Raw genomic sequence first — 25,856 nt, forward strand, 5'->3', positions numbered from 1 at the left:
GACCCTCACTTGGTGGCTCCTCCCAGGGACTCATCTGAGGCCTGTGACATGGCCATCCTCTTCCAGACAATTCTCCTGCAACAAGACTGGGGAATAAGACAGCCATGTTTTCTTCATGGTGGACTCACATCTACCTCCAGCTACTGCTCTGTTATCTCTGCTCTCCAGTTGATCACCAGCTTTTAGGAACTCTTCTTTCCCTTGGCCCTAGGTTATCACCTCTCCTGATGTTCCAGCTCCTTCTCTAGGACAGTGGTCCTTTCTCTGGTTCCTAAACCAGGGCCCAGTCTCTGCTCAATCTACTCCCTCAGTCTGGATGGTTTCAACAAATCCCCAGGCTTTAAATGCCATCTATACATTAACAGCTCCAAAATTTAGCATACTTGTATAGTTATTGATAAAATGACAGGACATCTGAGAGTCTGCTTAAAAGCTTAAAAAATAAAACAGAAACTCCAGGAGAAAGTGCTTATAAAATTAGAAAGAAGAAAACAGAAGAAAAAAGATAAGTAAAATGAGCTGACTGGCCATACTGGGTGGTGGGATTAGAGGAGTTCTTCATATCAGAAAAACTTTTGTGTGTGCTTTTAAAACTCCACAATGAAAAGTCAGTAAAAAAATTCTGTATCTACAAATGCTGGCTTCTCTCTACTGTGACCACTTACTTGGACCAACGTGCACCTCAAAGCTTGGTCCCATCAAGTCTGCTCGTTCCCATCTTCAAAAAGCATCACTCTTCACCCAGTGGGTCAGGCCCAAACCTCCAGGACGACTTTTAAGTCATCCCTGATTCATGCTTCCTCTCACACAACCCTCCTCCTGAGTCATCATCCTCTCTCGCCCAGGGAAGGGACAGTGGTTTCCTCATCTCCTGCTTCCACTGCTGCCCAGCTGCGGCCCACTCTCCTCATGGCAACCAGCACTGCTTTAATTTTTTTGCATGTACATAGCAGTCTCATAGTTCAGAAATGTAAGTCTTAGGAAAACGTACATCACAACACGCTGGGCCTTGCTTACAGCCCTCCAAAGGCTTCCTGTTTCACTCAGAAGTAAATTCAAAAGCCTTTACCATGGCCTACAAGGCCTCATGTAACTTGACCCTCTCTATAGCTGTATCCCTAAATAAGCCTGTCCCTATTTCACTATGCTTCAGCCACTCTGGCTGATAGTCCTTCAACTTGATAATCCTTGAACATCCAGGTCCGTTCTCACGTCGGGATCTTTAATCTGTTTTTCAGCATCTGCCTACGGTTCATCCCCTTACCATCTTTCAGGCCTCTGCTCAAATATCACCACCTCAGAGGAGACTTCCCTGACCACCTGTCACTCTCTGTGAGCTCCGTCACTCTCAATGCCCTTATCCTGATTTTTCCTTCCAAGCATCTTTTACCTGACATCATCCACCCCACCAGAAGATCTGTTCCAGGAGGGCAGATGCTCCATCCTATCACTAAAGCAGTGGTCCCCAACCTTTTTGGCACCAGAGACCAGTTTCGTGGAAGACAATTTTTCCACAGACGGCATGGGGTGGTTTGGGAATGATTCAAGCATCTTACATTTATTGCACACTTGATTTCCATTATTACATGGGCTCCAGCTCAGATCATCAGGCATTAGATCCCAGAGGTTGGGGACCCCTGCACTGCAGGATCTCCACCCTACACCATGTCTAGCAGATGACTAGAGTTCTATAATTCTTTCAACAGATATAAACAAATGAATGAAACCAACAGAGAAGTGCCTTGAGAAATGAACAGATCATTTGGCAAAGGGCTCTTAAAATTCCCAGGGCATGTACTCTTTGACCCAGCAATTCTACTTCAAATGAGGTACTCTGTTGATAATACTATCACCTACATGCAATCTGATGTACAACAATATTCACTGTGATGAATGTTTGTAACAGCAAAAGTTCAGAAAGAACCTGAGTGTTTCTCAAGAGGGAAATGGTTAAATCCTGCACATCCACATAACTGCATACCATTCTACTAATACCAAAGGCAGCTCTCTGGGTGCTTGATTGTGACTCACCGCTAGCTAGGCAGGCTGCCCATTGCCTGCGAAAAAATTGTGAGCTCACCCTAGAACGAAACAGGCTGGAGTTTGAATCCAGGCTTTGATGCCTCCTGGCTATGAGGGCTTCAGTAAGGCCCTTCTTCTCAGACTCATATTCTGCATGTGTTAAACAAGAAGGGGAGGTGGTTACAGTGGGCCCACAGTCCAATGCCAAGCCTCTCCTTTTCCCTTAACTCAAATTTCCACCTCTAAGGGTTTCCCAGAGGTGAAACTGGCATGGAGGCTCCTCTGGGGTTGAGAAAGTCAGGTAATAAAAACAGATGCAACCTAACAGATGAAGATGCTAAAAAGGGACACTGACAGACATAACACAAAGGTGTCCTGTCACGTGTCTCTCTCCCAAGCAGTGCTAAACAAATAGTGCTAAAGGTCAAAATTCAAACGCCCGGCATTCCTTTTTGACGTGCAGTGGGCTCCGCACACTCCTTTAGCACTATTCCACAATCTTCTGGAGAATCCATAAACAACAGGACTCTCAACTCAGTCTGTGTGATGGTTGTTTTCACCTGGACTGTAACAACCTGGAGAAATAATTCCACCTGCCACCTGTGCTGAGAAAATGGCAGCCGGGATGAGGCCTGGAGGGGAGGGGAGCAGTTCAGACTCAGTCACTGTCACTGTCATTGTAAACCACCAAAGAATAACATAGTGCCACTCTGCATGGGCGCTCAGTCCCTCAGTTGTGTTCCACTCTTTGGGATCCCATGCACTGTAGCCTGCCAGGCTCTTCTATCCATAGGATTTTCCCCAGGTAAGCTTACTAGAGTGTGTTGCCATTTCCTACTCCATGGGATCTTCCCAACCCAAGGATCAAACCTGTGTCTCCTGCATTGGTAGGTGGATTCTTATTCACTGTGCCACCAGAAAAGTCCATCTCCATTGTACCTTTTAGTTATTTGGCTGTACTGGGTCTTAGTTGTGGCACTCTGGACCTTTGCTCTTTATTGGGGCATTTGGAAACTTTAGTTGGGGCACTTGAACTCTTAGTTGAGGCATGTGGGATCTAGTTCCCTGACCAGGGATGGAATCCAAGCCCCTTGCATTGGGAGCGCAGTGAATTAGCCACTGGACCACCAGGGAAGTGGTGATCCATCACCTCCTTTTTCTTTCTTTGGCCTTGCAAAGCTGGATGCAGGACCTTTGTTTCCCAAGCAGGGATCCATCCCGTGGCCCCCTGCACTGGAAGCATGGAGTCTTAACCACCAGACTGCCAGGGAAGTCCTCCACTGTAGAAACAGACGAAAAGGCAGAAAGGGTTAAAGAACTTGGCCAGGCTCAAGTTCTCAGCTCCAATGCTTTGGTGTAACAGCAGCTTCAGGACACTAGGAAGCGGTGCGCTAGGAATGGAATATGGGAACCAGCGTGGAGAAAGACTTTTCTCGTGTACCCCATGGGCTGCTCGAATTTTGTCAAAAAGCACATGTATTCCCTGTCCAGATAGAATTTTTACATGAAAAAGGGTAAATTCTCCACTCATCTACGTAGCTATAACTACAAATAGACTTCTCTCTTCTCTTGAAGTATCTATTGTTCCCATGGGTAACCATCAGCTCCAGCTAAGTCGCGGAGCCCTTTGCGCCGACTGCGCACGCACCCTCTGCAGACAGCGCTCTGCCCGGCGTTCCTTTTTGGCGCGCAGTGGGCTCCGCACGCAGGCGTTTGAATTTTGGCCTTTAGCACTATTCATCTTCCACCGCGGCTGGCGAAGGGTTTAATACGTGGTCTTCTTCCCACCAGGCCGCGTCTCGTTTCCCTCAGGATCTGACCTGCCCATGTCTGCTGCCTCATCTCTCACCCGTGGAACTCCAGGAGTCCAAGCCAGTCTGGCTGGACCTTTCTCCCCCGGTTCCCTCGCCTGGAGTGTCCCTGCCCGCCCTTCAAGACCCCCGCCCTTTCCTAAGTGATTTGATTCCCCAACTGTCTCTTTCCACAGGCGGGGATCCCTTCCAGCGTATGCGCCAGGTCTGATTCATCCCTGTGTTCTCAACACTCAAGTCAGCCCAGGACACTTAAATTCTCCCTTGCTGTCTCACCCCACAGCGTCTCGCCGACTCTGCTGAGAAAGAACTCGAACCTAAAGGCCTCGGCGCCACGCCCACCCCGCCCCTCTCTGCAAGCCTACGCGCGCTCCCTGCGACGCGCACGCGCACTAAAGCAGAATCGGCCAGCCCGTTGAAGCCAACCACCTCCATCGACGCATGCTCAGTCTGGCGCTCACGCTGCGCATGCGTGGGGCCGGCAGCCCGCGAGACCTGATTTCAGTTTGGCCTCGCGATATTTCATCCAGCTGTTCCTCCCTCCGGCTGGCCTTCCTCCGGTGCTGCTTCCGGGATGCCCCGACCTGTCCTGGGTTGACCGGTACCGGTTCTTTTACTTTTCTCCTGCGACGCTCCTCGGCCCCCAGACTCCATTTACAGGCCGGTGGCTTCTGGTGGACCCTGCTCACCCCTACCCTACCCCATCTCGGAGAGCCCGCTGCGCCCCAGGAACCAATCAGCAGCCGCCTTAGGTAAGAGGCCCGCGTGTCCGCTCGAGGCCGGCGCCCCTATCGGGGCGGGGCGCGGGGCGTGTTTCGGGGCCCGCCCCTTCCTCGGCCGCTAACTGGTTGCCCCGACTCCCGGCGGCTGTGTGTCACTGAGTACCCAGCTAAAGCGACCCATTAAATGCTGGCTGGGTTGGCGGGAGTTCGGTGGAGAGGAGACAGATGATATGTATATAGCAATTTCAGTTCTGGGGGACCATTAATAGTGAGGGCCTGTAAACTAGCGGCAAAGTACTGCGAAATCCCTTTAATAACGTGCAAAGAGAAATTTAAGTCCTGGGGACACTCGTAGAGGGCCTACAAACGGCTCCTTGACTTTTGTCTTCCAAATGACAACAGATACTGTGTAAATAGAAATTTAAGTTCTGGGGTTCTCCCGTGGGAGGCTTCTAAACAGATTCATAATTATGAGGACGTGTCCTGAGTAAAACATTCTAGACTCAAGTTCCAGGGGAGACCCCATATATAGGACTGTACATATATATGTAATTGTTAGAGAGTCTTTTAGAAAAAGTGTGAATAGACTCAAGTACTGGGGTGGGGTTGCTTCATTATACCACAAGTACGGGGTTAGGAATTGGGGGACTCCCCAGACAACTTGCAGATAGACACTTTAATTCTGGGAGATCCCCCGAAAGAGGCGTGTTAAGATATGCCTGAGTACTGAGGAGGTTCCTCAAAGAGCCTTAATTTAATTAGGCTCTTAATTTCTGGGAGGTCGCCTTAAGAGTCCTGTAAATAAACACAAATAGACTGGCTTTATTCTTTTGGGGGAGTAGAATCCCGGAGGAGCCTAGAGATAATGTTGTGAGTCCCCAAAATGCTTGTAGGTGAACTCTTAAACTCTGGGGAACTTCCCTTCAGGGCTGTAGAATTGACTCAAATACTGTGTGAGTTCCCAGAATAACATGCATAGGAAGAGAGTCCTTATGGGACACCTTGCTGCTCAGGCAGAATCCCCATTGAGACAAGAAAACAGACACTTAAGTGCTGGGAAGGTCTCCAGGATAAAGTGTAAACAGACCCTTAATTGCAAAGAGGGAGGAGTCCCAATTTCTGAGGGGACTCTCCGGGACTGTAAACAGTCATTTAAGTGCTGAATCAGTTTCCGTAAGCATCTTTAAACTGGCCTTGCCCTCCTTTGTCTCAGAAGGCAGTCTTCCACCTAGTTTGTGGCTGGGGAAGAGGTCATGTAAAGCAGTGGGAGAGGAGCTAGACAAAATTACTAGCTAGCAAAATTACTCCTGCATCCAGTAAACAGTTATTTCTGTTCTAGAGAAAGTCTCTCACACAGGGACCTCTTAATGTCACTGTGTAATGGGGTAGGAGGTGGCGCGATTCATAGAATGATTTGAAGGCACCTAAGAGCTAAGCAAAGGTCAGCATACTTTTTCTGTAAAGGTCCAGAGGGTAGTTATTTTAGACTCGGCAGTCTGTCTCGACTGCTCTGCCATTGTATCAAGAAGCCAGCCGTAGACTGTTTATAAATTGATGGATGTGGCCGTATTTCAATAAAACTATTCCCCAAAACAGAAGGCAGACTAGCTGTCTCCCTGTGAGCTATAGCAGTTGGCTTCATAGTCCTGCCAAGAGACATACTCAGAGATTTCCCTGGAATGAGGTGTAAACAGCTGGATAAACTCCCTAGGGACCTATAAAAGAAAGAAAAAGTGAAGTCACTCAGTCCTGTCTGACTCTTTGCGACCCCATGGACAGTGGCCTACCAGGCTCCCCCGTCCGTGGGATTTTCCAGGCAAGAGAACTGGGGTGGGTTGCCATCTCCTTCTCCATGGGATCTTCTTAACCCAGGGATCAAACCCAGGTCTCCTGCATTACAGGCAGACGCTTTACCATCTGAGCCACCAGGGGTAGAGAGTGGGTCATGGAGGTAACCATATATTTTATAATGTCTTAGATTAAACCCTGGTGAGAGCTTGGAGTTTGAGGGATGGCAGACCATCAGAAATGGAAGGTAAACACACTGAAAGCAGAGGGACACCAGATGAAAATGGGTCCTTGAATATTGGAGCCCCCCCACCCCCCAAACATGTGCTATTGGCTTATCAGAACAGTAGTTCTCAAACTGGAAATCATGTTACAAATATGTCTGGACAGGATTTGCTACACTTTGGGAAAGAGTGTGTCCCATTTTGGGGGCTTCCCTGGTGCCTCAGTGATAAAGAATCCACCTGCTATGTAGGAGATGAGGGTTCAATCCCCAGGTCAGGAAGATCCCCTGGAGAAGGAAATGGCAATCCACTCCAGTATTCTTGCCTGGGAAATCCCAAGGACGGAGGAGCCTGGTGGGCTACAGTCGGTGGAGTCACAGAAGAGTCTGACACGACTGAGCGATTAAACAACAACAATATCCCATCTTTATGTGACCCTCCTGCTATGTGTTATTATTTATGCTGAGCAAAGTGATTAGTAGTTGGGAATAGTTTTGGCTACAAGAGAAGGGGATATTATTTGTCTCTGCATCCAGAGATAGCCAATTTAAGGTTAATATTCAATTTAAGGTTAATAGGGAATCTCTGAACCTCGTGTTTTGTTCTGTCATGCCTTCTTTCCATTCAGTTGCCTCAAAGGCCAAAATAGCTGCTTAAACGCCAGCCTCCAGACCCACATTCCTTTCAGCCAGGAGGAGAAGGGGACAAATGGCATGTGCCAGCATCTGTGAAGAAAAGTTTCCCAACGCTGCCAAAACACACTTCTACTGTCATACTGTTGACCAGAAAGAATTTAGTCACATGGCCACACCTAACTGTAGACCAGCCTGAGAGGTGTATCCTGGATAACCATGTACCCAGCTCAGAACTGTGGGTTTTATTTCTTTGAAAGAAGTGAAGAATGGATGTTGGGAGCCCATTGGCAATCACTGCCGCAGCCGCAGAGCTCTCTTGAAAGGATGTGCTTTCTTATATTCCAGGGTAAGCCAGATGGAGTGAGGAGGGACTCTTCACCCTGGAATCAACCTCATTCTCCCCGCAGGTGACCATGTCTGAGTCTGGGCACAGTCAGCCAGGGCTCTATGGGATAGAGAGGCGGCGGCGCTGGAAGGAGCCAGGCCCTGGCGGCCCCCAGAATCTCTCTGGGCCCGGAGGTCGGGAGAGGGACTACATCGCACCCTGGGAAAGAGAGAGACGGGTGAGTGTCTGGGTCCAAGGGCGGCATTCATGCATCCACTCATTCCACAAAGGTTTATTAAGCGCCTGCCTTGTGCCAGGGATGTATCTGTGGACAAGACGAACGGTCCTCAGAGAACGATAAAGGGACTGTCTTAGATGCAGTGGTCAGAGGAGGCTTCTTTGAAGAGCTAACTCATGAGCAGCGACCTGAGGTGAGAGGACAAGCCCTGACAGAGTCTGAGTGAAGAGCCTTCAAAACAGGAAAACAGCCAATGTGAAGGCCCTGAGGCCTTTATCTGGTGGGTTCGAAGAGGAGCCTGGGGACACCAGTGGCTGCAGTGGATGAAAAAGGGAGAGCGATAGGGGATGAGGTCAGGGGACACTGGGGCCAGGCCATGTGGGGCCTGCTTGGCCTTGGGAAGCACTTTGGATCTCACTGAGTGGGACTGGCTCTGGAGTTGGAGCTGAGAGGTGCCAGAGCTCCTGTCTTCCAGACTTGTGTAATCATAGTGGCCTTTTCTGTTTGCTGAGCAGTGTGCTGGCACTCTGCAAAGTGCTTTCTGTCCTTTGGTTCTTCTTGAACTACTGCAGCTGCCCTGTGAAGTGGAGCCTACGTTTGACCTGATTTTCACTAATGAGGAGTTGAGTCTTAGAGGGGAAGGGACACCCCCACAGTCACAGGTCAATAACCTTTGGAGCCAGGACTCTAACCCAAATCCAAGGGAGCCTAAGGCATAGCACCCTCACGGCAGTCTAGAGACTGTCCTGTCCTGGGATTCAGGACTTGGGAACTTCGGCCGGGGCCCCGTCCCACCCTGCTCCTCTCACTGCCAGAACCACACTCCCAGGTTCTTTGTCCAGCACCCTGCCCACCTCTGAGGGCTGTTTGTGGGGAGGTGGAAGAAGGTAACAGTTGGGACAGTTTCTGAGCCATAAAATGGTAGACATGAAGGAAATTTCTTCACAGTGAGCTTGGCTCTTGCTCCTTCCCTTGGGTCTCAGGGTAAGTGGTAACAACAGTCTCCCCTCCCACACACATCCTTCTGGGGAGCGTTACCATCTTCCTACACTTTGAGCTTCAGTCCCTAAACAGGCAACTCCCAGATCTCTGGTCTGTGACTCTGCCTTCGCTGCTGAGCCCCGGCAGCCTGCTAACTGGCCAGTGGACTCCTCACAGCCTCCCCATCTCCCGCTGACCCCAGTGTCTTCCTGCCATTTCTCTTCATCTCAGGATCACTGACAGCCCATCAGGCCTCATCCTGGACACTCCCCGCCCCCACGTTCCCTGCACCTGTTGCTGCACCAGGTGCCTCCTGACTATATCTCCAATCCATCATCATCTCTCCACCCTCGCCTCTTCTTTAATTTTAATATTCATTTATTTGTTCATTTATTTAGTTACTTGGCTGCTTCAGGTGTTAGTTGCAATATACGGGATCTTTCCTTGTGGCATGCAGTCTCGAAAGCCCAAGGGCTCCATAGTTGCAGCATTTGGGCTTAGTTGCCAACCAGGGATCAAACCTGCGTTCCCTGCACTGGAAGGCAGATTCTTAACCACTTTTCCCCCAGGGATGTCCCCCTCACCTTTTCTTTCCAAAGCACTTTGATATCCTTTGGTTTGTCCATCATAGGCCTGTGAGTGAGCAGGATTTAAATGTGTCCTCAATATGTGGGTGAAGAAATAGACCCATTGAGGGGTCAGGACCCTCCCAAGGTTACTCAGGGCACCCGAGAAGGAACAGGTCTCTAACCCAGGTCTCTCTCCTTTCTTAGACAGATTTGGGGTGAGTCAGAAGAGGCCTGAAGAGGGCAAGGCGTGGGAATCAGCTCGCAGGTCTGGGGAGGAGAAGGGGACCGCAGTGCTGTCAGATAGCAGCTCTAGGTAGCTTGCTCCTGCCGCGTGCCTGATGCCATGTGAACAGCTGGGGAGTCCTGTCTACTTTTAGCCTCTTAACAGTCCTGTGAGGAAGGAGTTCCTGTCCCAATTCGCCAAATGAGCACACAGGCCTAAGTGAGGCTGGTTTCTGGTCCAAGTCTACACAACCAACAAAACCCAGGGCCAACTTGAACCCGGTTCCCTTTCCCGAGCCCCAGCTCCTCCCACCCAGGCTTGTCCAGCAGAGCAGCTGGCAGCGTGGTTCTGGAGCCGGATCCAGAACTGGGATCTGGCTCCACCGCTTAATGGCTCTGTGACCTTGGGCAAGCCGGTTAACCTCTCTGGATCTCAGTTACTTCATTCGAAACATGGGGCTGAGCCTTGAAGGTACCTCTCTGACAGCGCTATCTTGGTAGGTTAGGAGGGGTTCATGTCTGAAGGCATTTAGAGAGGCACTTGGCACTTACTGAGTGTGCAGGGCATCATTGCTGAGTAACTGCCCTCCCTCACCACAGGATGGCAGCGAAGAGACCAGCACTGCGGTCATGCAGAAAACCCCCATCATCCTCTCAAAGCCTCCAGCAGAGCGGGTGAGCAAGGCAGATTCTTTTCTGTGGAAGGGGAGGCTGGGAGCAGTTAGGGCAAGGATCTCTCCTGCTGACCAGCACCTTCTCACTCCCGCAGTCAAAGCAGCCCCCGCCTCCAGCAGCCCCTGCCGCCCCGCCTGCCCCGACCCCTCTGGAGAAGCCCATTGTGCTCATGAAGCCCCGGGAGGAGGGGAAAGGGCCGGCGGCCACAACGAGCGCCTCAACCCCCGAGGGCACTGCCCCACCACCCCCAGCAGCCCCCGTGCCACCCAAGGGGGAGAAGGAGGGACAGAGACCCACACAGCCCGTGTACCAGATCCAGAACCGGGGCATGGGCACTGCCGCCCCAGCAGCCATGGACCGTGAGTTGGGGGCCGGGTGGGGTCTGGTTGGGAGCCGACACCTCCTTGCACAGAGCCTCACCGCGTCGCGTGTCTCCTGCTTGCTCTCGCCTGCAGCTGTCGTGGGCCAGGCCAGACTGCTGCCCCCAGAGCGCATGAAACACAGCATCAAGCTGGTGGATGACCAGATGAATTGGTGCGACAGCGCCATCGAGGTACTGGGGTGCTGCGCGGCTCCCTGCTCGAGCTCCGCTGGGTTCCACCCTCCCCGCCCTCCCCGGTGCCCTCCACTCTCGCCCTCTCGGCAGGCAGCACCAGCCTAGACGGCTTTTGGGCAGTGGCAGCAGTGAGAGGGATTCTCCGGTGGCTCAGCTGGTAAAGAACCTGCTAGCCAGGGCAGGAGACACAGAAGACTCGGGTTCCATCCCTGGGTCGGGAAGATGCCCTGGGGAAGGAAGTGGCAACCCACTCCAGTGTTCTTGCCTGGGAAATCCCAGGGAAAGAGGAGTCTGACGGGCTCCAGTCCGTGGAGTCACAAAGAGTCAGACCCGACTGAGCGCGTCCGCGCAGGGGTGAGAGGGAAGAGATGAAGGAGTTTTCCCCTAGCTGGGCGGAATCTCAGTGGCTCAGCTGTGCTGGTGGTTCAGTTACTGAAATACTTTGATACTGGTTGGCCAAGAGGGCTCTGCTAGCACCGCAGAGTCCCTGGGATCTCCTCCCCGCTCCCACAGCAGGGCAGCCTCCAGGGCCTGCGCCAGTCCTCCTGATTGGCTGAACCCCGTGCTGGACCAGTGCAAACTGGCTTGAGTGTCAGCCCTCCGAGGTTCCTCGCTCCATCCCAGGAGTCCCCATTCTGGTTCACACCTCACACTCCTGGCTGTCAGGCCTACTTCCAGTGCCCCAGTCTTCGTTTCCCCTCTTCTGATGTGTTCCCCCCCATACCTGACACATCACTTCTCTGCTCGGATTCTCCCAGGTGACCCCCTGTCCTTCCCGGCTTGGCCTGAGTGGGACAACGTGCCAGGCCATCTGCCAGGACAGCATTCCTGGCCCCTGCTGCCTCTCTGGGTCCACTCTCATGTTGATATCAACTGGGGCATGGGGGAAAAAAAAAGATCACTGTCCTGGCCCTGCTATTGAGCGCTTACCCACAAATCCCCAAATATGGCTCATATAACTGAAGAACTAATTTGTAGTTTTGTTTAATTTTAATTAAACTTCAGGCATCACATGTGGTCAGCATCTACCATATTGAATAGCACTAGCCCTTGATATTCTGCTTTGATGTGTTCAGGGTTCAGCCCAGGATTAGATTCCTTTTTTTTTTTTTTTTAGAGCTCTCCAGGTGATTCTGAGGTGCAGTAGCCACAGGGAGGGCATGACTGTTTTCCTTGAGGAGTGTGTCTCTCACACCCCCTGGTGGTGACAGTCAGTGTCACTGGCAGTCCAGAGGCGAAGGTCTCCAGACTCCACAGGACTCTTAAATCCCACAGACAAGAGCCAGGACCGGCCCGGCTCCTCTTCGTGCTTGCTGCTCCCTTTCTCACGCTTTCCCAGTTTTCCCAACTTTCCTGAAGCCCAGGCCTCCCAGGGGCCACTGCAGTGGCCCGCAGCTACCCGGTTCTGTTTTCACCTGTCCTTTTGTCCTGAGCCTCCCTTTCCATCGCCAAAGTCAGGTGCCCCTTGTCCACTGTGTTCTAGCCACACTGACCTCCTGTTAGCTTCTCGACCAGACAGGCTCTCACCTACTTTGGAGCTCTCATAACTGCTGTTCTTTGTAGCAGGAACAGTCCATGTGTGCCTCCACCACCACACACACAGAGTTTCTGTGCCCAGGTGAGGGGATTTGGGGCCATATATCTGACAAGGCAGAGGGGCAGCCACGGAAGTCTGTAGGGCCCCCATCTCCCGCATTAGCAAGGGGCAGCTTTATGAGGGTTGCATTCCGGCGTCTCCCCACAGTACCTGTTGGATCAGACCGATGTCCTGGTGGTTGGTGTCCTGGGCCTCCAGGGGACGGGCAAGTCCATGGTCATGTCGTTGCTGTCAGCCAACACTCCGGAGGAGGACCAGAGGTGAGGGGGGCATTGGGTAGGGGTGTGGAAGGCTGTGGGGGCGGTGGACACCCACCTTTACCAGCTGGGCTGTTGCAAGTGGCATCACCAAAGGACTTTGGGAAGTCACTTCCCCTCCCTTAACCTCAGTGTCTCCGTCAGAGGAGGAGGATGATGGGCTGGACCACACACTCCTCTCGTGCAGCTCCAAGGAAACCAGTCCCGTTCCTCCCTCCCTCCCTTCCTGCCTTACTCCAGGAGATGGTGCAGGGCCAGCCAGGAGCTGGGAGGCCCATTCATTAAGTCTGGATTTAGGTCCACCTTGGTCTGAGCCCTGCGCCAGCTGGTTGACCTCGGGCAAGCCCCTTCACCTCTTGGTACCTCACTTCCTCATCTGTCGAGTGAGTTTTGGGAGAGGGAGACAAGGTTGGGGAGGCAAACTTGATCACGAACCTGGCACAGAGCAAATGCTCCCAGGATGTGGCTGTTTTGGCCTGGAAAACCAGAGTGAGGGGAGAGACCTGGAAGAAGGCTGTGGCTTCTAGACTAGCCTCTTGCCTGCCTTGTTAGGGAGGATGGGATATGATTGTGATGGGAGAGGATGTGGGAGAGAGGGGAGTTTAAGAACTAGGGCTCCAATCTGAGGGCAAGGAAGAGAGACAGGCAGGGATTATAAGGAATAGAGTAGGGGGCATAGTCTTAACTCAGGATGAATCAAGATGGGGGGTGAGCAGAAGTAGTAGCCATTGGGGATTTCTTTGAAACAATAGGGGTCTGTTTTTTAATGAAATCAGTGATTTTGCTGTGGTCTCCATGGATGGGCCTCAGGGGTCCATGAACCCCCCCCCAGTGGTGTATGTGGGGTTTTACATACATCTACAGCCAGGCTTTTCTTCTAGGGAGAGGCTTCATAGTTCCCGGCAGATCTCAGAGGGGCCCAAGGGAACCCCAGAACGGGTTAAGTTTCCCTGTGGCGAGAACATACACCCCCAGAACCCAGAGCTGCGGGCGCTCTGCCTCCCGGCTGGCTCCATCCTGCTCTTCTTGCTCACGACGTCAGCTCCGATCTGGCACAGCCGCGGCTGTCTTGGCTGGCATTCTTTCCATCTTAGCTTCCACCCCCAACTCTTGGCGCAGAGTCCTCAGCTAGACTCCCGTCAGCCTGCCATGTCTTTCTGAGGCAGCTCAGCCTGTGCTGTGGTAGACGTTGCTACCACCTTTTGTCATCAGGTCTCATGAAGTTTTTAAAAATTTTTTATTTTGTATTGGGGTGTGGCCAGTTAACAGTGTTGTTAGTTTTAGATGAACAGCAAAGAGGCTCAGCCATACATAAACATGTGTTTATTCTCCCCAAATCCCCCTCCCATCCAGTGTAGGCTGCCACATAACACTGAACAGAGTTCCATGTGCTATACAGTAGGTCCTTGTTGGTTATCTGTTATAAGTATAGGAGTGTGTACATGCTAATCCCAAGCTCTCTAACTGCCCCTTCCCCCCGGCAACCATTAGCTCATTTTCTAAGTCTGTGAGTCTCTCTCTGTTTTGTACGTTCATTTCTTTTAGATGCTGCGTTTTAAGGACGGCATACAGTGTTTCTGCTTCTCTGTCTACCTGACGTTGGTCAGAGTGGCACTCTCTAGGTCCATGCGTGTTACTGCAGATGGCATGATTTCCCTCTTCTTAATGGCCGAGTAATACTGCGTTGCTTATATGTGCAGCATCTTCTTTATCCATTCCTCTGTTGATGGGCATTTAGGTGGTTTCTGTGTCTTACACTTTTGTAAACAGAGCTGCAGTGAATCTTGGGGTGTGTGTATCTTTTCAAGGTCTTACGCTGTTGTAAACAGCACGGCAGTGAATATTGGGGTGTGTGTATCTTTTGGAGATACTTACATTTTTTTGTTTGGGGTTTTTTTCTGGTCACACCACACATGTGGAATCTTCATTCCCCAACCAGTGATTGTGCCCCCTGCGTTGGAAGTGCAGAGTCTCACCACTGGACCACCAAAGAAGTCCAGATCTCATAAGCTTTACTCCTAATTATCTTGAGAATAGGCTTCCCAAGTGGCTCAGACGGTAAAGAATCTGCCTGCAATGCAGGACACCCGGGTTTGGTCCCTCAGTTGGGAAGATCCCCTGGAGAAGGAAATGGCACCCCACTCAAGTATTCTTGCCTGGAGAATCCCATGGACAGAGGAAGCTGGCAGGCTACAGTCCATGGGGTCTTACAGAGTCAGAACCTTGAGAATTCATCTGCTCCTCTCCTCCTCACACCACCTCCTGGCCCAGGTCACTGCCACCTTCCCTGGAGGAGGCCGGGAATCTCCTAACTGGCCTCCCTGCTTCACTTCAATCAGTATTTACGAGGCACTTGCCATGGGCCAGGCCCTGTTCTCCACGTTGGGGCTACAGCAATAAACAAAAACTGGCAGAAATCCCTGTCCTTATGGAGCTTGCATTTTAATGGAGGAGATGGTAAACAAGCACTTTAGATGGTAACTGAACGGGCAAGGGTTATAGGGAGGCAGCATTGGAGCCAGGTTACTGTTTTAAATCAGGTGGTCCGGGAGACATTTGAGAAGCAGCCGCCTTGGAGCAGGGGAGCAGGGAAAGCATTCCAGTCAGGGCAGGAGCTAGGCACCGAGACCCCCACATCCTCTCAGTTTGGGGTGGAGAATTTTCAGGTCTGTCTGTCCTGTGCCTGGCGTATGGCGGGTACACTTGGCAATGAATAGCAAGTTCATAGCGCCGTGCGTCAGCCGCTCTTCTAAGGCTTTACGTGTGTTAACCTCATAATCACCCTGAGAGGTTGAGACTACTTGTCCCCATTTTACAGATGAGGAAACAGAAGAAAGATTAAGGAACTTGCTCAAAGCCACACAGCCAGGAAGAGGCAGAGCTAGGGTTTGAATCTGGACAGCCTGGGGGAGTCCCTGCTCTGAAACACCTCAGTCTAGTAATTTTGTTGAGAATTCGCAGGTCCACTTATGGGTTGGGATGAAGTCACATGATATAAAACGTAGCCCCCAGACAGCAGGGCCACAGATGGAAAGCTTTGCAGGCAGGTGGGGAATCAAGTCCCACAGGCTCACGGCCTCACTCTGGAGGCGGCAGAGGCCGAGAACCTGACCTCTGATGACCCCACCTGCTCCTCCACAGGGCGTATGTTTTCCGGGCCCAGAGCGCCGAAATGAAGGAGCGAGGGGGCAACCAGACCAGTGGCATCGACTTCTTTATTACTCAAGAGCGGATTGTTTTCCTGGACACACAGGTGCCGGCCTCCACCCACCCCACCCCACCCCACCCCGCCGCGTGCCATGTTAAGCTCCTTCCCTGGACGTGTCTAAGCCACAGCTTTGCTTGTGTTCCCCGTGGCTCCAGCCAAGCCGTGGACATGCTCGTGCCTTTGGGCAAGTTGTGTCTCTTCTTGGCCCTTAGTCTCCTCTTGTCAGATTTTATCCCCCTCCCCTCCTGTCTGTTGTGTACAGAGGCACCTCAAGAATCTTGTAACACAGTGGTCCCCAACCTTCTTGGCATTGGGGATCAGTTTCGTGGAAGACAATTTTTCCACAGGCTGGGCAGTTGGTGGAATGGTTTGGGGATGATTTCTCATAAGGAGGTCATGACCTAGACCCTCACATGTGAGGTTCACAATAGGATTCGCGCTCCTGTGAGAGTTTAATGCTGCTGCTGATCTGATAGAAGGTGGAGCTCAGGCGGTAATGCGCACACGGGGAGCAGCTGTAAATACAGGTGAAGCTTCATTCAGTTGCCTACTGCTCACCTCCGGCTCTGTGGCCTGGTTCCCCCAGGGGTTGGAGACCCGTGCTGTAACCTTTTGGTTAAAAGTGGGGGCCCTGGAGTCAGTCTGAAGCCAGATCTGACCTTCAATTCTTACCAGCTCCCCAGACACCTCAGTTTGTTCATCTGTGAATGGGGGTTGATTGTTGTTTTCAGCTTCATGGGAGGGTTTCAGGGAATCAGTGGACCAGTCCAGGCAGCATGCTTGGCACAGGAGCCGGCACGTGGGAAAACTTCAGGCACCTGAGTGTCACGGGAGCTGGCCTGTCCTGTGATGCCCGGCAGCTTTCCTTAGCTCCTCCAGGTTCCCTGTTCCTCAGCCTGGCATCCAGAGCCCGTGTGGCTAGCCTCCCTCAGCCTCACCACGGGCTCTTTCCCGAGCTGCACGACCTCGACCAAGTTACTTAACGTTTCCATTCCTTAGTTTTCTGAAGCAGGATAGACAATATTATGTCCCTCATGGGGCTTCTGTGAGGTGTCAGTGAGTGAGCACAAGTGAAGTCCTGTCAGGGCCTGGCAGGAAGAGGGTTCTCAGTACTGTTGGCCGTCAGGACCGGCACCATGAGAACACATTCTCTCCCCCTGCTCTGTTCCCTGGCCTCTGCCTTCTCCCTGAAGACTGCTTGGGGGAAATGCCTCCTCCCAGGAGCCGCCGCCTCTGAGCGCCCGCTGGTGCCCATGTGGCCGTCCCAGCACCGCTCGTGACTGACCGCGGTCTGGTTCTCGTGTACTACGCTCACTCCGCCACTGCCTGCAGCTGCTCAGGGGGAGGCCTGGCCCACGGCTGGTGCTCAGGGAATGTTAGTGCTGCAGAGTTCTGGCCGCCACACACGTGGATGACGGGAGAGCGGAAGCAGGAGACCTTGCGCAAATGTGGGGTGAGCCCTGCGCGCTAGGACCACCGGCACTTAGAGACACAGTGAGATGGCTGTGGGCGGAGCCAGGGCCTCCGGCAGCAGAGCAGAGCAGAAGTTACGACCCAGACACTGTGCTGTTTGGATCCTGTTTTAGAAAGGGAGCCCTTGGGGAACCTCTTTCTTAAAGGATTCCACCAAGTGCAATAAGAAATAGCCCCGCCACTAATTTAGGCTCTTGTTTTTCTAAATGGAATGTTCCTTTAAGAAGAGCTGATGAGCTCACCGCTGATTCTTGCACACCCACTAATGCCGCTTTTAAAATCCTCACCAATCTTTACATTAATCATGGTTATTTGACCTAAGTAATTATCTTAGTGAAATTTTGAAGGCATTTGAAACAACAAAACGAGGGTGTTGTAGGGACATGACTCATTCATGTAGATGTTAGATTTATTAGCCCTGGAAGCGTTCTTCTAGGGCAGGCGACACTGGAGAGCAGCGGGGATTTGCAAAAGAGCTGGGGAAGGTGAAACTGCTTTGAGACTTTTTCCTTTCACCTCCTCTGGCTGATTAGCTCTGTACTAATTAGAAGGAAGCTGCCTGTGTTTCCAAACTTACTTTGTCCTGAGAGGCGGTGTACTTGGCATCACCAAGTGGAACTTGGGTGACTGTGTCCCCTGGGATCCCTATGCCCACCCTGACAGTCCTCTCTCTCCCTACCCCAGCCCATCCTGAGCCCCTCCATCTTGGACCATCTCATCAACAACGACCGCAAGCTGCCTCCAGAGTACAACCTGCCCCACACCTACGTTGAGATGCAGGTGAGGGGACCGAGCCAGGCCTGGGGACCCGGGGCAGAGAGCTCATGGATATGGGTTTGCCAGTTCTACTTGCAGAGAGCCCTGGGTACCCTGAGAGCTGGTGGGAGAAGATGGCACCAAGAGTCGGGTCTGGCTCTGCCCCTTGGGAAGGTGACCCCCCACCTTAAGCCTCCACATCCGCCTGTATGACCAGGGGCTGATCATTGCCATCGGGCCCGATCTAGGGACAGCTTGGAAGGGAAGTACCAGTGCAGTCTGGGCACACAGTAGGTGCTTATAGGCTCAGAGGCCCTTGTCCTGCGGCCCCCTCAGCTGAGTCCTGAGATCAGGGATCCCATTCTGGACCCCGAGGACCTTCAACTCTGTTGTCCCTTCCTGCCCCCCCTCAGTCACTCCAGATTGCTGCCTTCCTCTTCACGGTCTGCCACGTGGTGATAGTCGTCCAGGACTGGTTCACGGACCTCAGTCTGTACAGGTGAGGCACTGGGGCAGGGCTGAGCCAGGTGAAGGATGGACCCCCTAGACTCAGCGATCTGCCCAGCTCTCACCATTCCCATACGGCAGCCAAGGGACCGTTTGAAAATTTAAGCCAGAGAGGGTCACTGCCACTGCATTGCCTCTCAGCGCATGCACATAGACTGTGCCTGTCACTCCTGGTAAAATCCGAAGCCCTTCCCCTGCGTGGTTTACAAGGTCCAGTTAATGTGGTCCTGGTCACCACACTGACCTCTCCCACCACGTCCCTCACTCCTTCCATCAAGGGTATAGAGGCCCCATAGCTGTTCCTCCTTCTACTTTGAACCTCTGCACTCCTCATCCCTCAGCCAGAAAAACTCTCCCCGGGTGCCAGGACCACCCTCATGTCCTTGAGGTCGACCCGAGGCCTCCCCTAACCTACTGAGTCTCCTGTGACCCTGCTGTGTACTTCTTTGCACCGATGACAAAGCCTTCTTTATGGTCCTTCTCCCTCCTTAGAGTGTGATTCCCAGTGCCTCGCACATTGCCTGGCACAAGGTGGACGTTTAACCCTAGTTTGTTGAATGAACAGCGTGCTGAGGAGCTGGCATGTCTGGTTCTTCGAGCCTCATGGTCCATCTCCTCCAAGCACGGGTGCTGTCCCTGAAGTACCCTGCTGGGCTGGGAGGGGAAGGAGCCAGGATCTGGCAGGAGTGCTGCCTAAAGCAGCTGGAGGTTCAGTAATGCCCCCAGATAGGACTGGCTCCCATCCGTAGGTCCCAGGAGGTAGCTGTGGGTTGGCCAGCAGCCCTGGGCTCGAGGCCCAGACAGACAGATGGAAGGAACGGGTGCTCACAGGGAGGGGGAGCCAAGCTGAAGGCAGCAGATGTCCCCAGAGTCAGGCAGCCCTGGGTTTGAATCCGCGTCCTTGTTAGGCAGTGGCTGCTTTTTCCACAGTTTCTCGTAAGCAAACGGTGTCCTGCGATGAAGTGAGTTAAAGAATGTAAAGCGTTCAGCGCAGTACCTGGTACATAGTAAGATGTTGCCAAGTAGGAGCTTAATGTGTCTGCTAGGAACTCTGGGGATGGAGATAGGCTGAGGGTCTGGCCAACAGTAAAAAAACAACTTGTTGCGAGAGCCGGCTGACATGACCAGATCTAAGTGGCTTCACTCTGAAACATCCCCCTCCTCCCACCATTGTCTGTTGGTTCATTCAGGGGACAGGTGTATTGGATGTTGTTTAGGCTAGTCGCTGTCCTTTGCCCTGGGGATACAGGTGTGATCAAACAGATAACACAGGCTGCCCTGGGGAGTTCACATTCTTGGTGGGGTAGGGGATGTGTTGTGGGCTGACCTGGCCCACGCAGAGCCTCAGTTTTAAGTCAGTGTCTTCAAGGTGGCCTTCCAGAGTAGGTGAATCACTGGAAACTGTGGGCAGTATATTTGTGTGTGTGTCTATATGAGGAGAATAGCCAGAGTTAATCAGGCCCCATTATCTCTTATCGCAGGTAATAGGTTTATTTTATTTACCTTTATTGACATATGTTTGGAAAAATTTACTTTAAAATTGCATAAACTGAGAACTTATACTGATGCAAAAACCTGCACAGCTTTATCCATAATTGCCAAAACTAGGGGCGGCCAGGATGTCGTTTAGTAAATAAATGGATCCTAAGTTGCAACACAGCCACGTGTTGTTGTTGTTCAGTTGCTCGGTTGTGTCTGACTCTCTGCGACCCCGTGACTGCGCCGCACCAAGCTCCTCTGCCCTCCACTGTCTCCTGGAGTTTGCTCAGATTCGTATCCATTGAGTCAGTGATGCTGTCTAACCACATTATTCAGTGTTGAAAAGAGATGTGCTGTCATGCCATGAGAGACACGCAGAAGCTTCAAATGCATACAATTAAGTGAAAGAAGCCAGTCTGCAAAGGCTTCACACTGTACGATTCCAGCTCTGTGACATTCTGGAAAAGGCAAACCATGGAGACCAGTGAAAATACCAGTGGCTGCCAGGATTGGGAGGGGAGAGGGAGCACACACAGCTTAGGGCCGGGCAGCTGCTCAGTGTGACGCTCTACGGTGTGCTCACATGATTTTTTTTTTTGTCAAAACCCATAGAACAGACAAACAGCAGGAGTGAACCCACATGTGAATCAGGGGCTTTGGGTGACAGGGGAGGGTCATCAGAATGTTGCTAAGTTGGGGGCACGGCAGGGGCAGGCAATCATGGGAAGTCTCTGTACTTTCCACTCAATCTTGCTGTGAATCCAAAACTCTGAAAAAATAAAGTCCTTCTGGATGGCATGAATTCATCAAAAAATACATAACATGTTGATCTGGGTCCATGAATTGGTGTCTAAGGGTTGTCTCTGGATTCCCTGAAATTGTGTGAGGAACATGGTGGCTGTGTGGTGTTTTTTCCCAGCGTGGCTCTCGCTTCAATCAAATCAGCAAAGGGAGCCCCCTCATTCCCCAGACAGTGGGATACAGAGGGGCCGGTGCTGGAGCGCCAACCTCTCACCCTGAACCCCCAGGTTCCTCCAGACAGCAGAGATGGTGAAACCCTCCACCCCATCTCCCAGCCACGAGTCCAGCAGCTCGTCAGGATCCGACGAAGGCGCTGAGTACTACCCTCACCTGGGTGAGCGGCTTCCCCGGGGGCTGGAGGGGCGCTGGGAGGGGCGCTGGGAGGAGCGCCTGCTAGAGCCGTGAGGAGGAGGGTCAGGATTGTCTGCCACTTCCTCTGAAGGCCCCCTCAGGCATCAAGGGCTCGACCCCCAAGTCTGACTTCGGCTCGTTGATCAGAATGGGAACCTCTTGAGGGTAGGACCCTAGTTTTCCCATATCTGGGTCCCTGGCCTGGGGCTCAGGGAGTAAGCGTCAAGTTGGCCTGAGTGGCACCGTGCCCCCTGGCTGCCCTGCCTGGGGCCCCTGCATGGGTGTCCTTGGCCTGCTCTGTCCCTGCCCTGCTCTCCTGCAAAGATCTGGCTCATTTATGATGCCTCAGACAGGCTCTTCCCCATTCTTCCTCCTGGCCTGGCCCCTGGTCTTTCTAGCTCAGTCCTGATCACGTGCCCGTCTACTCTTCATCTTTTCCATCAGACTGGGGACTTCCTGAGTGCAGAGGCCAGATCTAACTCATTTTTCCAGGTCCCCGGCATCAACCAGCACAGGGGCCTGATACTGAATACTTACCCGTGATCGGAACTCTGGGTCAGGGTGGGTCTTTGGAGTGAGGAGGGGAGTCCGCGTGGCGGAGCACCAGCTGCCTCTCAGGCTCCGCCTCCCCCCCAACACCCACCCCCCCACCCCCAAGTCTTCCTGCAGAATAAAGCTCGCCGGGAGGACTTCTGTCCCCGCAAGCTACGGCAGATGCACCTGATGATCGACCAGCTCATGGCCCACTCCCACCTGCGGTACAAGGGTGAGGGTCCCCTGGCTGCCCCCAAGCTGGCCTGTGGCCGCCTGGCTCCTGATCCAGTCCCATGGCCCCTCCCCCAGACTTGGGAGGGAGGTCAGACGTGGTCTCCTGACCCCAACTTGACCACCCAGCACAGACCTCCCTCCCCGCCCCCTGGCCCTGCACTGCGGTGCCTGCAGCCTCTCACGGGTTCTCTCCACCAGGTACTCTATCCATGTTGCAGTGCAATGTCTTCCCTGGGCTCCCGCCTGACTTCCTGGACTCTGAGGTCAACCTGTTCCTGATGCCCTTCATGGACAGCGAGACAGAGACTGAAACCCCACCTCGCGCAGGTAGGGTTCCCCCTCGAGGGGATCTGGGCCCTGGGGAGACACGGGCTGCCCTGGTTTGAGTGTGAGAGAGACTCTTCCTGGTCTGAGCAGAGATGCAGGCCTGTCCCTGAGCTGCTCAGACCCTTTCTTGGGAGCATGTTTCCAAATTGTGGAAGAATGGGAGGACCTGCATGGAGGCTGAACTCAGAGGTGCTCCTGGGAGGCCAGGACGCTGTTGACGGGGAGGCCGGCCCTCTGCTGGCAGGCTGCCCCCTCCCCTCCTAACCTCTAACTTTCCAGGACCTGGTTCCAGCCCCCTCTTCTCCCTGCTCCCTGGGTACCGAGGCCACCCCAGCTTCCAGTCCTTGGTGAGCAAGCTTCGGAGCCAGGTCATGTCCATGGCCCGGCCGCAGCTGTCACACACGATCCTCACCGAGAAGAACTGGTAAGAGTGCTCGGCAGAGGGAGGGGGTCCGTGTGAGGGCCCCACGTCGAGGGTCCCGGGAATCTCTCCACCTCAGCACCTGTCCTGGAACATTGATAGCTGCCATCTTGCTGCTCTTCCCTGTGATTTTGAATCCTCATGAGCCGGTAGTGTGTAGGTCTCGTTACCCGTTTTACTAGTGGGGAAGGTTAGGCTCAAAGAAAGGAGTGTTGTGTAGTGAGGTCACACACCTGTAACTGGGTGTCACTTGACTGCAAGGAGTAGGAGCAGTGTGCCTGGTCAAGTTAAAGGATTTATGCCAAGACCCTGAGTGCAGAAAGCGCAGCAGCCCTGGAGAGGAGAGCAGAAAGCCGTCAGGAACCACAGGCACTGTTCTGCAGCTCCCGCTGGCTCGCGGGTCCCGTCGTCCCCTCCACTTTCCCACCTTTGCCCTCACAGAGCCCTGCACCGCCTCCCCAGCCCTGACTCTACGTGACTTTCTATGTCCAGAGCCCACAGCAGGGCTGCCGCAGATCCAGGACTGCCTCGTTTCCAAGAGAAACAAGAACCTGAGAAGTAGCTTCAGCTCAGCTCCCCTGGGTCTGTCCAGTCGGCGGTGGGCAGAAGGGGCAGGGAGTGCAGACGCAGCCGGAGGCCGCTTGGCGGCTGCAGGGCCTGGGGGATCGGAGGTCTACTCCTCTTGTTGGTCTGGACCAGGACCCAGCGCGGAGGAGAGAACTGGGGAGCTGGTAGGCTTACGCTGCTGCTGGACGTTCCTGAGGGGCTTCCCTGGTGCCAGTGCAGGAGACTCAGGCTCAGTCCCTGGGCCAGGAGAGCCCCTAGAGGAGGAAACGGCAGCCCACTCCAGTCTTCTGGCCTGGGAAATCCCGTGGACAGAGGAGTCTGCCAGCCTAGTCCATGGGTCATGTCCATGGGTCACGAGAGTCAGACACAACTTAGAGGCTGAATGACAACACAAGACCTTTCTGATCGTCACACGACTCGGGGGCTGAAGAGATAGACCCACGCCCACGAAGGCCGCACTGAGGGGAGCAGGGAGCAGAGTGGGCTTGTAGCTGGGGGCTTGCGGACTCCAGCCCCGCTGCCCCGGGGAGGTGAGGGGCTCGGGCCGCCTCACATTCTCTGCGGAGAATGGGCAGATGGGGTAGCGTGTAGGTCTCGACCCCAGGTGATGGGGTCGGTCGTGCAGGGCCTGCAGCCAGGGCAGTGCTGACTCTTGGCCTCCCCTCACAGGTTCCACTATGCTGCCCGGATCTGGGACGGGGTGAAGAAGTCCTCCGCCCTGGCAGAGTACAGCCGCCTGCTGGCCTGAGGCCGAGGGGAGGGATGTCACACAGAAAAGCCCCTTCCGGCCCCCGGTGGGTGGTGACAGGCTCCCACGTTCTCCCCCCAAAGGGTGGAGAAGGGCAGCAGGCCTGATGGACGAGGGACCTGACTTCCTTGTCTGGAGATGCGAGGGGTCCAGGGCCAGGCCCCTACCCTCCAGGGAGCGTTGTTCAGGGGGCGACTGAGATCCAGCCCTACAGCTGGGCGGGACAGTCCATCCTCAGCCCCCAGGGCCAGGCGGTGGGAGGAGCCTGCGTGGTCACCAGGACGCCCTGCTCCGTGCCGGCCGCCCTCTGCAGGGACCAGAGCAGCAGGTCCCTCTGCCCTAGCTCCAGGCTCCTGCCTGGAATGTGAGGCATCTGGGGAGCTCTTCATCGGAGCGTCTGGTGGTTGGAATAAACGCAGTCACACAAGTCTCTTCTGGTGCTTCTCTTCCTCCTCCCCAGCGTGGCGTCCTGAGAAGCCCCGAGATTGCTGTTCCCAGCCCTTGGGGGCAGAGGAGCCGTGGCCTCCCATTGAACTTCCTGTGGGGACACGTCCACTGTAGGTCAGAGCTGTCAGCAGATAAAAACAAGTCTGCTGAGGAGCAAGCCTCTAGAGGGGCTTTCTGTTTTGTGAGGTACCGTCAAGCCTCCTGTCTATGTGTGTCATGGAGAAGAACGTGCAGGCCCTCACGTTTCATTTGTTACCTTGCAGATGGTGCCAGCCTTTGGTGATATGGCCTAGCTAAGCGCAGTGCCTAATTCAGTACGTTAAAAAGAGGACAGGCCCCTAGTTAAACACCATACAGAGTCACTCAGTGTCCACGAGGGATTGGTCCCAGGACCCCTACGGATCCCCGAATCGTGGCGGCTCAAGTCCCTTAGGTTAGATGGCGTAGCATGCTCTTACAACCTGCGCACATCCTCCCATCTGCGTGAGTCATTCTCTAGACTGCTTAAAGCACCTAATCCACTGTCAATGCTAATAAATGTAAACACAATGTAAATAGTTGCCAGCACTTAAAGTCAAGTTTTGCTTTTTGTTTCTGTTTTTGTTTTTTTTTTTTTAAACTGTTCTCAAGGGTGGTTGAATCTGCACACGTGGAATCCTCCAATATAGAGGGCCAACTGCCCTTCCCCTTAGTCAAAACAGGCGCTGCTGCTGCTAAGTCACTTCAGTCGTGTCTGACTGTGTGATCCCAGAGACGGCAGCCCACTAGGCCCCCCCTGTCCCTGGGATTCTCCAGGCAGGAACACTGGAGTGGGTTGCCATTTCCTTCTCCAATGCATGAAAGTGAAAGTGAAGTCGCTCAGGCATGTCCGACCCTCAGCGACCCCATGGACTGCAGCCTTCCAGTCTCCTCTGTCAATGGGATTTTCCAGGCAAGAGTACTAGAGTGGGCCATTTTACTCTTGTCAAATACTCATTAACCATTAGACATGATGGCTTCTCCTATATACCTCAACTACTCTTTGAAAAATGGCCCCTTCCTTCAAAGCCAGCACCTAACCCTCAAATACACCATTCAGTTCATTGTAGTACCTGCCCTCCCCTACTCAGTTAAATACGGTACACCATCCTAGTTCAGTGTTTCCCCAAATACGTCTCTGCCGGGGGGACTGGCCTTTGGAGGAAAAAGTACAGCTGAAGAGGGTGAATTAAAGTGATAGTTGCTCAGTCGTGTCCGACCCTTTGCGGCCCCATGGGCTGTAGCCCACCAGGCTCCTCTGTCCATGGACTTCTACAGGCAAGAATACTGGAGTAGGTTGCCATGCCCTTCTTCAGAGGATCTTCCCAACCTGACCCAGGGATCAACCCCAGGTCTCCTGCAC

At 53.3% G+C, this 25,856-nt stretch overlaps 1 protein-coding gene across 1 annotated transcript; it reads left to right on the plus strand.

The window, feature by feature from the left end:
- The first annotated feature begins 4,324 nt into the window (after positions 1-4,324).
- On the plus strand, positions 4,325-24,458 carry SMG9 (SMG9 nonsense mediated mRNA decay factor). The gene is made up of 14 exons (XM_040252569.1): positions 4,325-4,585; positions 7,610-7,765; positions 10,138-10,212; positions 10,307-10,571; positions 10,668-10,765; positions 12,513-12,625; positions 15,764-15,875; positions 17,988-18,083; positions 18,473-18,558; positions 21,074-21,180; positions 21,856-21,963; positions 22,164-22,292; positions 22,572-22,716; positions 23,950-24,458. The coding sequence occupies exons 2-14, from the start codon at positions 7,616-7,618 to the stop codon at positions 24,026-24,028; spliced, it is 1,563 nt and encodes a 520-aa protein (XP_040108503.1). The 5' UTR covers positions 4,325-4,585; positions 7,610-7,615; the 3' UTR covers positions 24,029-24,458.
- Positions 24,459-25,856: the final 1,398 nt, after the last annotated feature.

Source organism: Oryx dammah, unplaced genomic scaffold, assembly GCF_014754425.2.
Source record: "Oryx dammah isolate SB20612 unplaced genomic scaffold, SCBI_Odam_1.1 HiC_scaffold_13, whole genome shotgun sequence".
NCBI classification, from domain to species: Eukaryota; Metazoa; Chordata; class Mammalia; order Artiodactyla; family Bovidae; genus Oryx; species Oryx dammah.

What these genes read in the sequence shown, in the direction of transcription:
- SMG9 (XM_040252569.1), top strand. Translation starts at nt 7,616, where the DNA reads ATGTCTGAGTCTGGGCACAGTCAGCCAGGGCTCTATGGGATAGAGAGG. An exon ending in CGCCCCAGCAGCCATGGACC is followed by an intron (nt 10,572 to 10,667) that starts GTGAGTTGGGGG and finishes TCTCGCCTGCAG; the next exon opens with CTGTCGTGGGCCAGGCCAGA. An exon ending in GGTGCGACAGCGCCATCGAG is followed by an intron (nt 10,766 to 12,512) that starts GTACTGGGGTGC and finishes GTCTCCCCACAG; the next exon opens with TACCTGTTGGATCAGACCGA.